This window comes from Nicrophorus vespilloides, unplaced genomic scaffold, assembly GCF_001412225.1.
Source record: "Nicrophorus vespilloides isolate i.1.1-1 unplaced genomic scaffold, Nicve_v1.0, whole genome shotgun sequence".
NCBI classification, from domain to species: domain Eukaryota; kingdom Metazoa; phylum Arthropoda; class Insecta; order Coleoptera; family Silphidae; genus Nicrophorus; species Nicrophorus vespilloides.
In genome coordinates this window covers 21,264-35,665 of record NW_017095867.1, presented here as the reverse complement: position 1 = coordinate 35,665, position 14,402 = coordinate 21,264, and the positions used below count along the sequence as shown (strand labels likewise).

General features: G+C 36.3%; 3 protein-coding genes across 4 annotated transcripts; 1 reads left to right on the top strand and 2 right to left on the bottom strand.

Moving 5' to 3' along the window:
• Positions 1-432: 432 nt before the first annotated feature.
• Positions 433-6,135, bottom strand: LOC108567217 (cytoplasmic FMR1-interacting protein). The gene is made up of 9 exons (XM_017927556.1): positions 5,546-6,135; positions 5,310-5,489; positions 5,068-5,249; positions 3,769-5,009; positions 3,627-3,709; positions 1,456-2,737; positions 1,071-1,404; positions 865-1,012; positions 433-801 (listed from the first exon to the last, which is right to left on the bottom strand). The coding sequence occupies exons 1-9, from the start codon at positions 5,756-5,758 to the stop codon at positions 595-597; spliced, it is 3,870 nt and encodes a 1,289-aa protein (XP_017783045.1). The 5' UTR covers positions 5,759-6,135; the 3' UTR covers positions 433-594.
• On the top strand, positions 3,294-14,387 carry LOC108567228 (dual serine/threonine and tyrosine protein kinase-like). 2 transcript variants are annotated; one of them, XM_017927567.1, is made up of 12 exons: positions 3,294-3,396; positions 9,362-9,774; positions 9,834-10,006; positions 10,059-10,382; positions 10,440-10,623; positions 10,674-10,825; positions 10,881-11,112; positions 11,170-11,603; positions 11,657-11,997; positions 12,052-12,292; positions 12,346-12,595; positions 12,651-12,973. In XM_017927567.1, exons 2-12 carry the CDS (start codon positions 9,654-9,656, stop codon positions 12,941-12,943), a joined length of 2,745 nt encoding a protein of 914 aa, XP_017783056.1. In that variant the 5' UTR covers positions 3,294-3,396; positions 9,362-9,653; the 3' UTR covers positions 12,944-12,973. The 2 variants fall into 2 exon arrangements, with proteins under 2 accessions (XP_017783056.1, XP_017783066.1); XM_017927577.1 differs by lacking the exon at positions 3,294-3,396 and adding an exon at positions 12,988-14,387 and having other exon boundaries at positions 9,567-9,774; positions 12,651-12,800.
• On the bottom strand, positions 6,192-9,261 carry LOC108567250 (1,4-alpha-glucan-branching enzyme). Its single transcript, XM_017927612.1, has 7 exons — positions 9,138-9,261; positions 8,480-8,588; positions 8,256-8,425; positions 8,083-8,198; positions 7,903-8,031; positions 6,345-7,850; positions 6,192-6,290 (listed from the first exon to the last, which is right to left on the bottom strand). The coding sequence occupies exons 1-7, from the start codon at positions 9,163-9,165 to the stop codon at positions 6,246-6,248; spliced, it is 2,103 nt and encodes a 700-aa protein (XP_017783101.1). The 5' UTR covers positions 9,166-9,261; the 3' UTR covers positions 6,192-6,245.
• Positions 14,388-14,402: the final 15 nt, after the last annotated feature.

Genomic DNA, 14,402 nt, shown 5'->3' with positions numbered 1-14,402 from the left:
ATATGATTTTTTAATTATTATTATATTAACCATGTTCGATTTTTTTTATAAATATATATGTATAATAACTAGCAGCTTGCTAATGGAAAGGATTAAAAAACAATGATAAACTAATCAATTTGCTATTTTACTTATTGTAACCCTTAATAATGATTATATATTTATATAAATATATATATATATATTATGTGCAGAGGATATTTGCATATAGCATAACTATATATAAAGAAGGCTCGTCATAGGCTATGACCCGCCGCCCATTAGGTATATAGCCGACAGTATTTTTCATAGTTTACATTCGAATTAAAATCCACCAACGCCACCTACAGAGCAGTAGCCTGCTGAGTTACAATATTAAATACATTTTTGTTCAACTATATTATATCCGTATATAAATTATTTTTTTTTTACTTTAAAATATACCTTAAAGTTAACATATTTATAATAGAAATGTAGTTATTTCCGTAATAATACTATAAAAAATCTGCATGACACCGCGGTATCAACCTTAATAGATATACATATAAAAGAGAAGTATTTTACAAGGTTTTAGGGGGGAAGGTTATGCTATTGTCTACCGAATAACACCTTTAGCTAGTTGTTCAATTGCTGCCGTATGTGCTCAGGAGCCTGGTACATTTGTTGGGTTGGGGAGTTGTAGATTGGGGGTGGGAAACACCGAACATGCTCCACTGAATGTTCATCGTTGTCACTTGATTTTAAGAACTTGTTAAGGATCGCGAAAATCTGCGAGTTAAGCACTTGGAACCTCCGGATACGGTCGACCATCCGCTTCAAGCTCTGAACGAAGGAAATAAAAACAAAATCAATACATTTGGCAAAAACTTAATGGAGGCAACTCACGATTCCTTTCACGAACTCATCCTTCATGTCGACTCGTTGCACCCTCAGTATGTGATAGCAAAAATCTAAGGCTTCGAACCGCCTCTGCTGTCCTAATAGCACAATCATAGTGCATCCGGCCCAATGCAGGCCCTCTCCAAATAGTTCCCTGAAAAACATTCATATTGAAATCCATATCTTGTAACATCCGCGACTAATGAACATACTCGACGGTAAACTCTGTGTCACCAACTGGAATGCAGTAGACAAATTGCAGTGCCGACCAAAGTCTGTGGAATTCCGTGCATTCATCAACGTTCATAACTCCGTTGACTGGTGGTGGTCCTACCCACACTGGGTCATCCAAAAAGCTTCGCAACCTGTTTAAAACCACCTCGAATATGGACAGGCCGCAGCACAACCTTTCTCGTGTCAACAAATCACCTTCCCTAGAAATCATCGCCTGCTTAGCAGTGCCTAGCTTCTCGATGTTTGGCACTATTTGGAGTGCAGAGTATTTCGTCTCTAAACGCTTCTGCTTCGTCTCCGGTTTTTCGCCCTCTAAAATAGATGTTGTATAAAAAGTGTTTCTTGTCTCCGATGTGGGATTACCTTTGCAAAAAGGCCTGGGAAGGATGTTTTGGAATGGAGCGGCTTGTAGCAGATCGCATACTTCCTCCTGCGAGAGCGCCTGCTCCATCAACAAGCAGAAGAGGATAATATTGCCGAATTCCCGGTAGATGTGGAAGAGTTCCGTGCGCGCATCTGGATACTGCACAATGTCGTTGAGTTGCGCGTGATAGTATCCTAGTACACCTGGAGATCCATAGTCGTACCTCAGTAATTTACACAGTTTTGGCATAGCGTCCATCAGGGTTTTGGTAAATTGAAGCAGATTGCCTTGGATAAGATTCTTGACAATGGTTAGCAATTCCTCCATAACTACAGCTATTCCTTGGTAGCCCAGCAATTTACACATGGTGTGGAAGTGATGAGGTCCAACGAAGCCGGAATATTGGGCGTATTGTGCGGTGTAAGCTAAGTTCAAGTGTTTCGTTCCCCATAAATAGTGAGGTGACATCTGAGGTGGTTTATCCCTATGTACAGCAGCAGCAAAGTGGATTTCACCCTTATACTTAGTAAACCTATTTGTAGCAGCGTTGTAGACATAGTTAGGCAAGAAGTCATAATTCAATTCCCAGAAAACGTGAAGGGTTATCCTGCCGTACGGTGCCAACACGTTGTGATTAGCCTCGCGGAACATACAGTCGAAATCATCCAAAGCCAATAGCTTGCTAAGCAATTTATGACACAACCTGTTCACTTGCAAAAGACCATTCAATTCCATCACTCCGGTTATATCTCCTGCCTCGAATTTACTAATAGCCAAATCTAACGATTTCTGCATGTCGGCGTTGATCCTTTGCGTAATCAACTTGTTCAGATCAATCGATCTGCCCAGTAGTTGCACATGTCGCTGTTTCAATAAGGTTTCGTATCTATTGGCTCTTGGATAAGGTAACAGGTACGCACCTAAACTTGCACACTCGACCCTAAACCTCTTATCCAAAAAGATACTAGCAGCCAGCTGTTTGTAGTACGCGAATATTTGCTCGCTTAATTTGTACACAAATTGATCAAAACACAAGTTCACTTCTGCTTCAACCTCATCATATAAAAATTGCTTTCTAAATATCGTCAGAGCGTATAAAGCGCTATCATTGTATAAGTCTAATGGGTACAATACGTATTCCATCATAGATGGTTCTTTTGTCTTCAGAATGTGATCCGTCAAAATCCAGGGCATCGACATATCGATCGGAAATTGTATACGCTTTTCCATAGTAATCAAATCACTACACTCCTCATTATGTTGATGGCGTACTGTACATTTCTAAAAGCAAAGTTCTCTTTCTTTAAAGTCTTCTAATTACTAATGAAAAATTTGTCAAAAATAAAATATATTAGTAGAATTCATTCTGGCAATATTTCCTATTACGTAATATCTAGGATAGTTTTGAAAATAAAATTGTTTTACAGTTTATTTTGTGTCAATATTGGTAATTAAATTATGCACAACATTGATTTATGTACAATGCAGAAAATTTAATTGTACAAAATCAATATTATTGTCCAATGGGAATTTATTGTCCCACATTTCCATTAGTACAAGTGTTTCTCAGCATATTGGTCGCGAAGAGATAGCTGCCACCTTTTGTCAAAGTGAACTACTCTTACTTTCCAGTTTTTATATTTCACAACAAAATATATTTCAAAAAATCAATTGGGTTGTAGTATAACTACAAATATATTGTTAAAGGTCGAGAAACCTGAAAGAGATAGCTCAAAATCACGGTATATATGCAACCCACTGTAACATTAATATTTGATATGTATATTTGGTTGCCTATTCATATACAAATTATATTTATAAACGTTCTAAAATTATGTGCATATGGTAGTGAGCAAATTCTTTAAATAATATAAAATTTGTTCCATCAATGGTGCTTCTATCTGTTCTGTTTTGAAGGCAAGACGAAATACCAATTATTGGTACGTTACATAATTATTCAACTAATTAATTGATTTCTTTAAACGTTATTATATTACGTGATAAATGGTCTGTACTGACCTATGTCTATTTGTAAACAACTCATCTATAAATGTTAGATATCAAATGTAAACATATTAATTTTGCGGTTTCATCGCTATGCTGACATAATTATAAACTGTTAATGAATGTTCTTAATTAGCTGTTAACATATAAAATGTAGTTTACTTACTTGAATTCTTCTACCCATAGTCATCTCTAAATAAAACTCCCGATACCAAAGCTGGGACAAGTCGCAGCATCTTTGCAGTGAATCTAAACAAATGGTAAACATAAATCCTATGTTCTATAAGAATAATTAAATTTACACTTACCACTGAAGCTTAGTAAATAATTCCAATAAAATGAAGTCTTATGGAATTGATCAATCATAAGCAAATAATTGCCATCAATATCCTTTCTCAAAGTCCTCTTGCCGCCTGATTTATCAGCAATCAGAGATTCGAGCATCGTTCTGACCATATACAGTTGGGTAGACGATGGTCCCACATTCCTCCTAGGTACTTCAATATTAAAAACGTTGTCATCTTTTTTGCCTTTCAACACTGGGTCACCTAAGATATCAATGTTCTTGGACCAATCAGCGCAAGTCTCGCGTACTGACATGATAATACTTCTAATCAAATCTTTCTTATTCTTGATGGCCTTTCTCAAAGGTTCCCTTAGAAGCAACTGTACAAAGTCTTGCAATTCTGCGTAAATATGCCTTCTGATTGCATCAGTGAATACAGTTTCCATTCTTGCCATTAAAACTTGCAAACCTTTAATCATTGCAATTACCTCAATTAGAGCGAATTTCTCTTCGTCGCTGTAATTATAACGCGTTGCTCTCTCATATTCTTCTGCTTCTGGAGGACACTCCTTGTTCTGGTGATGATCCGTTGGATGCAACAATTTCCAAGAATATAGTTCTGTAACAACGCTTGTCCACTCTGATAGTAACTGAAGACCTCTCAATGCCAGATCTGCAGTTTCTTTATTTTCAACATCGCTTCCGCTTTCTTTGTAGGTAGTTGTGACTTCGTTACTATACTTCGCCAATTCACTTATGTACTTTACATGATCTTCTCGGATCTGCGGAAGATGCACCATCAAATCTGCTTGAGGCGATGGTGTGTTTGAGCTGGATAAAGGCCATCTGCTGGAGTCAAAATTCTTGCTACGCTTTATATAGTTAAAAGGTGCTATCTGCATATCTCCGAAAAGCGGGACCACCTCAAGATTCTTAAAGATCCTATCGATTCGCTCCAATTTTAACTTCTTCTTCTGATCCAGTTTATTGATGTTGCAATATTCACTGTCCATTAGAAACAGTCCAAAACCCATAACTTTAACAAGCATGTGCTTCTCACTGGGCGTCAGATACATCTTCGAATCAAACATCTGTACACAAATGTTAACCACGTCGCACAGCAACTCTTCGTAACCAGCGATCTTCTCGAGATTTTCTTTCACGGTGTCTCGGATCTTATTTTGCGTCGCCAAGAACATGGACAAATTTTGCGACTCTTGAAGCGTTTGGGAATCCGACATGACTTTCAAAAATTGTGCAGCCCTTTAATAAACATATATATTTATATTAAAGAACTTCAAATATAGTTTCATATAATTACCTTCTATATGTGGAATAGTCGTTTTTGACACTAGATTTCATATTTTTTAATTCATCAAGAACAGCAAACAAATTTATGAACTTTCCAAGGGTTAATAAATAAGCCTCTGACACAAAGTCTTTTCGTTTTTCAGTATGGCATAAACGCTTCACCTCTTGTGAGAAACGTTCTATAGCTTTCCTCTGAAATAATTCAAGCATTCAATAAACATATATATAAATATATACCAATGCAAAACTTACTTGGAAATACATAAAATTCAGCAATTTATTGACCTCAGGAGCTAAGACTTCCACTGTTTTCTCATAAATCTCCACTCTATTGGGCTGCTCATTAGATTTTGGCTGAGGAATTGCTCTTGAGCAACACCTCCATGTATAAAGCATAACTGCATGCTCCTGTCCTTCCTCAAGTAGTTCATTCTAAAAAAATTGTTGGTTGTAATAATTGATTAATTATATAGAAATGGAATACTTACAAGGCTTGCATGCACAGTTGCTTCTTCAATGTATTTGGCAACTCCAGTAAGAAATCCATTGCGGTCTTCAAAATTTGTGTCGAAGTTTGCTTGATAAACAACAGAACAAGGTTGGGCCTCGATGCAGGGTTGCTCATCAGGCAAAGGCAGTTCATCTAAGACATCAACATTTGAAATAGCATCAGTTAGGGAAACTCTGTCCGTTCCAGCCATTTTAACCAAACTTTATTGACTGCACAGTATTTTAAGCCAGAAACATATTAGTTTGAACACAGCACTATCACAATAAGTCCAATTGTTAAATAACTACGATAAATGGCAAAATGCGACTATGTCTTATTTATTTACTGAAACCAGAGCGTTTTCTCACAAGCACGAAAAATAAACAGGTCTAGCCAAGTCAGAGACAAGATTAGATCATTGCCAGTTCACGCTCCATCCTGCATAGCCTCAATTGATAATTAATTGTTATTCTAAGGCGCGGTTATTATAAATTATCATTAAATATGCAATACTCAGTACTATATCAACTTCACTTATCGGGAATGACACACCGGCCTGAAATACGCCCAACATTAATTTAACGACAATCAACATGAATCAACACAAACATGAAGTTGTTTAGCTTCAAGGATAACGCGGGAAATTCAACTTCAAAATTTATTCAATACAACAAAAATACATCTCTGTGATATATCTATTAAAACAAAGCTAAGACTATTGCTGTTCTCGATGGGATATAAACCTGAAACCATAAATATTAATAAGAGTGTTCACTAGATTTAAATTGGGTATAAACCTTAATTGAATTCTTTCGACCAGCGTAAGGTTCATCAGTAGTGAAATGAAAAATAGACTTATCCACGCGTTGTTGTCCTCCGAAATATTTATCATCTGAAGATAAAATGACCATAAGCTTTCCTTCTCCTTCATAACCAATGCGATAATCGGAGAAGCTCTTGCTAACGTGCAAATTAAAGATGAACAGTAGGCTGGCTCTTTCGAACACGATGACCTTATCATCTTCATGCTTACAAGATACGAAACCTGGATTGCTCGATAACCAACCGTACTCATCCTCGAGGTGATTCATAGCCGCATCCCACCTGTTCAAATATTTGTATTTCAATAAGTCATCGTCAACCAAATTCCACTGCCTCCTTGCGTAATGATAAGAGCTATTGTTGCCTTCTCTGGGGAAGTCCAACCATTCAGGATGTCCAAATTCATTACCGATGAAATTCAAGTAAGCTTCCCCGCCCAACGTATGTGTTAACAAACGTATGATTTTATGCAGGGCTATGCCTCTATCGATAATTGCGCTTGGTTCCGACATTTTACTCATATGACTGTACATTTCCTTGTCCATCAACCAGAAAGCAATGGTCTTGTCTCCAACTAAAGCCTGATCGTGAGATTCTGCGTAAGCTACGGTACCCTCCATCCATCTCCTATTTGTTAATGTATGCACTATATTTCCAATGTCCCATTTTTCATCTCTAACATCTTTAAGTAGTTCAATCCACTTATCTGGTATAGCCATACCTAAGCGGTAATCAAATCCTAGACCACCTTCATCAACGGGCCGACAAGCTGCAGGCATACCGGAAACGTCCTCAGCAATTGTTATAGCATTGCTACTCAGATCATGTATAATTTTATTGGCAAGCATCAAGTAAATTAGCGCTTCAGTGTCCACGTTCAATCCGTAATATTCCTCGTAGTTTCCTGTAAATCCTTCTCCGATGCCGCGCGAGTGGTACAACATCGATGTGACGCCATCGAACCTAAACCCATCAAATTGGTATTCTTCCAAATACCATCGCAAATTCGAGAGGAGGAACCTCAGAACTTCATACTCAGAATAATTGAATAACTTGGAATCCCACAATGCGTGATAACCTTTTGTACCGGAATGAAAGTAACAAGAGTCTGTGCCGTCAAACTCGTTCAATCCATCCAATACATTTTTGCTGGCATGCGAATGCACAACATCCAACATTACGTATAAACCCATACTATGTGCTGTATCTACCAATCTCTTTAATTCTTCGGGTGTCCCATATCTACTGGAAGCTGCAAAGAAACTAGTAACTTGGTATCCAAAACTGGCGTAATACGCGTGCTCCATAATAGCCATCAATTGAATGGCATTATATCCTTGATTCTTGATTCTCGTTAGGATGTGATCGGTAAAATGATCGTAAGAAGCAACTACACTTTCAGAACTTGCAATTCCAACGTGACATTCGTATATCCTTAAACTTTTTGGTTTAGGAACCTTCAAATTTTTGAATGTATATTTCTAAAAAGTAATAAATTGTAACAATTAATATTATAGTGGACGCGTTATTTACTTCGTGAGGTGCAGGGTCCCAATTCAATTGTTTGTAAATTGTTCCATGTCCTTTAGAAGGCTCAACCACATACTTTGCCCATGGAGACAATCTTTCAACTTTGGTACCATCAGCAGTTTGCACAACTAGCTGAAAATAATAATAATAAAACATTTGATGTACACATAATGCTGACTTAACTTTAACTTCAGTTAAATGTTCTATAGTAGCAGAACCATCAGATTTTGGAGGAATAATCAGTTCCCACTTGCCATACTCCAATTTAGTATAAGCATGTTCATCTCTGTTCCAATCATCTGAAAGTATGAATGAGTACAGGGTACAGGATAATTTTATTTTTTAATTGAGTTTACTGAATTCTCCCATTAAATAAAGGGCTTTTGCTCCAGGAGCCCATTCCCTGCAGACAATGCTATTGTCATCTCGTCTATGAATTCCATAATAGTTATAGCCCTTGGTAAAATCATCAATACCGTTGCCGCTCTCCTCGATGCGCTCGTAAATGTCTTTGAGGCAAGCATATCTATAATGTAAATTAGAATTGACCTTGCTTAAAGTCAAGCGATTTTTCGCTTACCTTCGGTGAATTTCGATCTCGTAGGGCTGCAAATAGGGATCCCTCTCTAGCAGGTAGTGAAGATTCGGCACCTCCACGTCCATCGGATCCATCTTCGACCATTTTCCACCCATAGTATCGAAAAACAAGCGCAGATAAAACCATTCAATTCTTAAATGCAAACTTGTTTACTATCAATGTTAAGATTAGAACGTCATTGTGCCAAAGTCATTAATCCACAGATAAATGGAATTTAAATATGTACTGGGGATAATCTTTTACTTTTTGTATGTATGTTTGTTTTCGAATGTGTTCTCAGTTATCTGCGAGTTATCGTCGCTTGCGAGAGATAGATGATTGCGGGAAGTAAAAGGTTCTTGAAATGGGTTTTAAATTTTTGAAATAACCCGCGAAGCAGCACCCAACATGGGTGGAAAGACTCAAGGATTCGCGGTTGGTCCGTCGTTTTTAAATTCTTTTTGTGTCAAGTTCAATGGGGGGAGGGGATTCGGCGGTAGCTTAAGTCGTTTCCAAGGAGTGATTTTCGGTGACATCCGGCTATGAAAGAGGTACTTGATAACTTAGGCCAAGTATTTGATAACGGGTGCAAGTGCATTTGAGATTAAGTTAAACGGGAGCCAAATATATATCTATAATAATGTTTACAAACGATTTTTACCTATCACCGGATAAAGTAACCTCGACATTCTCTTGTGGCGGCACCTAACGAGATTACGAAGAACATGTCCTATTGCCCCCCACCATTGCAAATAATTACCTAATTGCCAATAAGTAAATATGCATTAGTTAACACAAAGTAAATAATACAAAAAATATAAACGCATATTCATTTATCTTAATATTTCTGTTAACGAATCAATAACAAATGTTTTTATTCTCTAGAAATAAACGATAAACTGTTGTCAGATGGACGCAACAAGCGACAAACATATTTATGTTTTAAATACTATGATTTGTTTACGTCGAATTCATGATAATTGATTAGAAATTGTCTTAATTAGACAAAAATAATGTTGCTTCATTTGAATGAATCAATGTAATTTTTTTCATCTACAACTGTCACATTTGACGTTTCTTAAAGTGTTTGACAACTAATATATATATATACACACATATATATCAACGGCATGCGATATTCAATTGGAGGTAAAAAATAAACTATACAAAAGCAAAGATGTTGGAGGAAATGCCAATTGAATTCCGAAATTATTCGAAAAACTGTGATAGTCTCAAGAGGGTTCTCAGTGATACTCAAAACTCTCTGGATGATATTAAAAACAACCATATATTTAGCAGTAAGTTTTTCAATTTGTGTCCATTACAACGATCCATTTAACTAATAAAATGATTGAAGGAGAGATTAAAGAACAGTTGCTTAGTCCGAGGCTGGTGGATTCACTCAGAGGAATCTTAGATGCCTCACCTGCAATGCTTGTGCTTGGTCAGAACTGCCATTCGAAAGCCCTTTTTGTTAATGCTATACTTGAGCAAATGATATTACCTCAGTTCAGTTCAAAATGGAGATGGGTACCAGACTATTAAACATAACTGTCATCAATAATTAATCACCTAATTGCAGATAAAAATATTTCATGGTATACACAAAAGCATCCGTCTCACATTGGGTCATGAATATGAGATTGTTGAGGAACTTAAAGCCAATGAATGCAAATGGAATATGATACCAGAGGAAGACCTACAAAGAACTGAAACTGAATCTCACCTAGAGCATTGTCCAACAATAGAAATCGAATTACCGCATCCATTTCTCAAAGAAAATGTTAGTATTATTGTACCTCCAGAATCGCCTATTGAGGATTTCAAAGATGTGTTGTCCAAGAACATGGACCATCATTTTCCCATTTTAATTTACGCTGTTTCAAATGATATTTTAAGTGACAATGTAAGTATTTGTTGCTGACAATTTTAATATATTATATAAAAAAAAACTAATTTCTAGCACATACAAGAGATAAAGATAATAAATGAGAAGTATGCAGAGTTGCCCATCATATTTGTGAGTGTGTCAGCAGAAGATAGCAAAAGTACTGAGTCTCTTACAGAATCTGAACAGCATCTGCAAGAACTGCAGTGTGAAAGATTGAGGAGGCTAAGCAATTTGAAAAATCAGTTGAAAAGATTAGGTAATGTGTGATGTTATATAATAAAATTTTACTGAAATTTGGAACTTCAGGTTACTTGGGTGAGAACAGGAAACATTTCTGCTCTGAATGCTCTTTAGATAATAGTTTAATTAGTGATTGTAATATTAACGAATTATTAGTCCCATTCATACACGAGCTATTAAAATCAAATTTGTTGAAAATGTCTGGAATACTTAGTGAGGTATTAAATAAAAATGTTTATCAACTAATTTTTCGTTGATTCGGATGTTTTGCAGATTCATAACAGTTACCTGAGAGTATTTATTTTATCTGCTTTTGACATGGCTCGTGAGATTCAGATAACACCTCGACGAATTATATACGCACAAGAAATTGAATTAAAGCTGTACGATACTTTAATGAAGATTGCGAGTGAGAATCAAGAGGAAATCACCAAAATCATTCAATACACTCTGCAAAACATGCGGAGGAACGTACCTGAAGTACTGATAGGCTATCAATACAAATGTAGGTAAACATCTCAGGTTTCATCATCATCGTTCATTACAAATTGCATGACTTTAGGTGAAGAAGGACAACGTTCTGTTAAGTTTGCAACTATGGAAATCCATCAACTGGTGCTACGCAGACTAAGCAATTCGGTTGCGAATCGATTGGTAAAATCGGTGGCCTGTTTACAGGAGAGCTTCATAGGTACCCTACAACGATGTTTGGAAAGTCTGGAAAAAACTTGTCAGGATTTAGAAGGAAATCTGCTAGCATCTGACGCAGTCAAGCAAATCTTAAGCGCCGCTTACAACATTGATCTGAAATCCTCGACGAAGTTCACGGTGGTCCATACATTTATAGACAAGCTATTCAAACTGGTGCAGAACTTTCAACTCCCCTGGTCGAATTGTGCGCAGCCCAAATTCGATCTTGAGTGGCAGACCCAAGTTGTCCTCGATCTGCTAGACTCGTTGAGCGCTTTAAAGCTGGCTAAAACCATATCCGTGCAAGTAATCCTTAACGCTTAGTATAAAACAGATGTTTTAAAAAAATAAAATTTCAGTTTCAAGAGCATATAAAGGCGTCGCACGAATCCTTCCGATCAGCGATCAGGTCTTTGGAAAATCAACTTTCAGGCAAACTAGAGCAAACAGAGGAGCAGCGAATAGCAATCAGAAAGAAATACGCTCCACGATTTGCGAGAATAGCTTTGGAGAGCACATCGCTCTGTGATTTAATTAAATATGGTTTGCCCGTTACCATGAAGGAAATTGGTAGAGGTCAGTTTGGTGTGGTATTCTCTTGTGAAGCATGGGGAAACGTGAATCCTTGTGCTGTTAAATCTGTTGTTCCACCTGATGACCGTCATTGGAACGATTTGGCTATGGAATTTTATTACACGAGGTGATGGTAATTGTTTTGGAAAAGATGATATATTTATTCATGTTTTCGCCTTAGATCGATCCATGAACATCCCAGGATCGTGAAGTTACGAGGATCTGTGATAGACATGAGCTACGCGAGTGGTAGCAGTGTACTATTAGTTATGGAACGGATGACTCGCGATTTATATTGTGGATTAAGAAACGGCTTGTCATGGGTCAAACGGATACAGATCGCCATAGATGTAGTTGAGGGAATCCGATATCTCCACTCTCAGGGTTTGGTACATAGAGACATCAAATTGAAAAATGTTCTCGTAAGTATTTTACGTTGCAAATTCAAAGCGTTTGCTCTAAGAATATCATTTAGTTGGACACAGAGGATAGGGCTAAGCTAACTGATTTTGGCTTCTGTATACCAGAAGCGATGATGTCGGGAAGCATAGTTGGAACGCCCGTGCATATGGCTCCAGAATTACTCTCAGGACACTACGATTCAAGCGTAGATGTGTACGCATTTGGTATATTGTTTTGGTACATTTGCGCGGGTCAAGTAAAGTTACCTAATCAATTCGAGCAGTTCCTCAATAAGGAACAGCTATGGAGAAGCGTTCGTAAAGGTAGATTGGACTCAGTCGAAGGAAATCAGACTGTATTAAAGGTGAAACATTGCAGGGATTCGACCAGAATGTCTTCCAAATTTCACCCAAGCCTGCTGGAATCTGATGGAGCAATGCTGGGCGGCCGAACCCACCGATCGACCGTTATTGGGCGATGTTCAGCCTCTCTTAGAAACCATCCAAGAAAATTCTTTAGAAATGCCAGGCAAGTGCCTTCAATTAAACTCAAACTCTTTCAGCGTATCGAGCTCCTACCATCTACCAAGTTGCACAACACCTCCTTACCCGTCGAAACGTCAACAGTCTTTCTTTAACTATTATGACATGATATATATTAGAGAATGCTAGAGGTCCAGATGTTTGCAATTAACCGTCGTTTTTTGTTATTTCAGATTCCTAAATATGACTGGAATACCCGTTTGTTTATTCTGTGTAATATTTTTATATAGATATTTATTTATACACTTTGTTTCCAATTATTATTTTTAATATTTTTACATATATATTTTTTAATCAAATAAATCGTAATGCTTATTTATTGCTACACTGTTAAAATCCTCACCACTCGAACAGTTACATTTATTGTATCAGTAATTCAGTCTAAAATGGGATTTAGACCTATCCCTCTCGAATTCGTACAGAAGAAACTTGCGGAAAGGCGATTCAAATCTATTCGTCTCGTTATATATATATACATACATACATGTATATAAATTGGTTTAGATATACTTTTCTTTACTACTTTATTCCTTCTATTTCTCTTTCACTCTCTTACGGAATGGAAAAAATGGCAGTGCTAGTTAATTTTCCAGTAACATTTCGCATCGAGAAATCTTAAAAACAATCAATAACTAATAAAATATCACATGTTAGTGTGAGAAGAGAAAACAGATGGATTATACAAACATTTCTATATATGTACGTTCTCTTAAATATATATATATATGTATACATAATATAGTATGTACATGCAAGGATAAAATTCCTGTCTTGCATATATATAGTATATACTGTATGCAGGAAAATCCAGTTATTAATACAAAGAGAATACCACAAAGTTATCATATTTTCAAATATTGGGGCTTCTAATCGTACAACTAAGATTCTTATGCAAATCCACTTGAAAAATAATACAAATTGGCAATATTACGGCCTATTATTTTACGATTAACAACATTTTTGTAATTTCTGTTTCCTCTTTAAAAATTCCGTTTCGTTAAAAGCCCCCTATTAGAAGTCAATTTTAAACAATTACATATTTGTGGATTATGTGTTGCCCCAAACATTTATTTTCTTTTAGTTTTCGTTCCATTAACATTGACTTAAATATTAGATAACTAATTGAAAAAGCTGTCGAAACAATTAACTTATCAACAACTTTTACCAAGGTACACCAATTTAAAAAAAAATATCCTTAAATTAGAGCCTTGGAACGAGAACTTTTCGAAATTATATTGAAACCTTTGGACGAAAACTTTCGCGATTGCATGCATATGTATATCTATATATATTTATAAAAAAATTTCCGGTCAATAAATCTATCCTCTCCAGCGAAGAAGGCAAACCGGAAATAACAACTATATAAATACGAATAATTAAAAAAAAAGAGAAAACTTTTGGTATAAAAAATAATAAGGTATAAAAATATATATGATCTAGCTAAAAAATATTATACATTATATAATGATGGTTAAAATCAACAGTGGTGAGCTGCCTTGAGACGTAAAGCTAATAAAGAAAATCAGTACAGTTGAATAAAAACAAAAAAGATAAATTTTGATCACAAGTTGATTCGATGATATATTAT

Excerpts from the sequence above, each read along its gene's own strand:
- LOC108567228 (XM_017927567.1), top strand. The coding sequence starts at position 9,654 with ATGTTGGAGGAAATGCCAATTGAATTCCGAAATTATTCGAAAAACTGT. Across the intron at positions 10,624-10,673 it reads AAATCAGTTGAAAAGATTAG|GTTACTTGGGTGAGAACAGG; the intron begins GTAATGTGTGAT and ends TTGGAACTTCAG. Across the intron at positions 11,998-12,051 it reads ATGGAATTTTATTACACGAG|ATCGATCCATGAACATCCCA; the intron begins GTGATGGTAATT and ends TTTTCGCCTTAG.
- LOC108567217 (XM_017927556.1), bottom strand. The coding sequence starts at position 5,758 with ATGGCTGGAACGGACAGAGTTTCCCTAACTGATGCTATTTCAAATGTT. Across the intron at positions 5,010-5,067 it reads GACTATTCCACATATAGAAG|GGCTGCACAATTTTTGAAAG; the intron begins GTAATTATATGA and ends TGTTTATTAAAG. Across the intron at positions 2,738-3,626 it reads CTATGGGTAGAAGAATTCAA|AAATGTACAGTACGCCATCA; the intron begins GTAAGTAAACTA and ends CTTTGCTTTTAG.
- LOC108567250 (XM_017927612.1), bottom strand. The coding sequence starts at position 9,165 with ATGTCGAGGTTACTTTATCCGGTGATAG. Across the intron at positions 8,426-8,479 it reads GAGATCGAAATTCACCGAAG|ATATGCTTGCCTCAAAGACA; the intron begins GTAAGCGAAAAA and ends TTTACATTATAG. Across the intron at positions 8,032-8,082 it reads AACATTTAACTGAAGTTAAA|CTAGTTGTGCAAACTGCTGA; the intron begins GTTAAGTCAGCA and ends TATTATTTTCAG.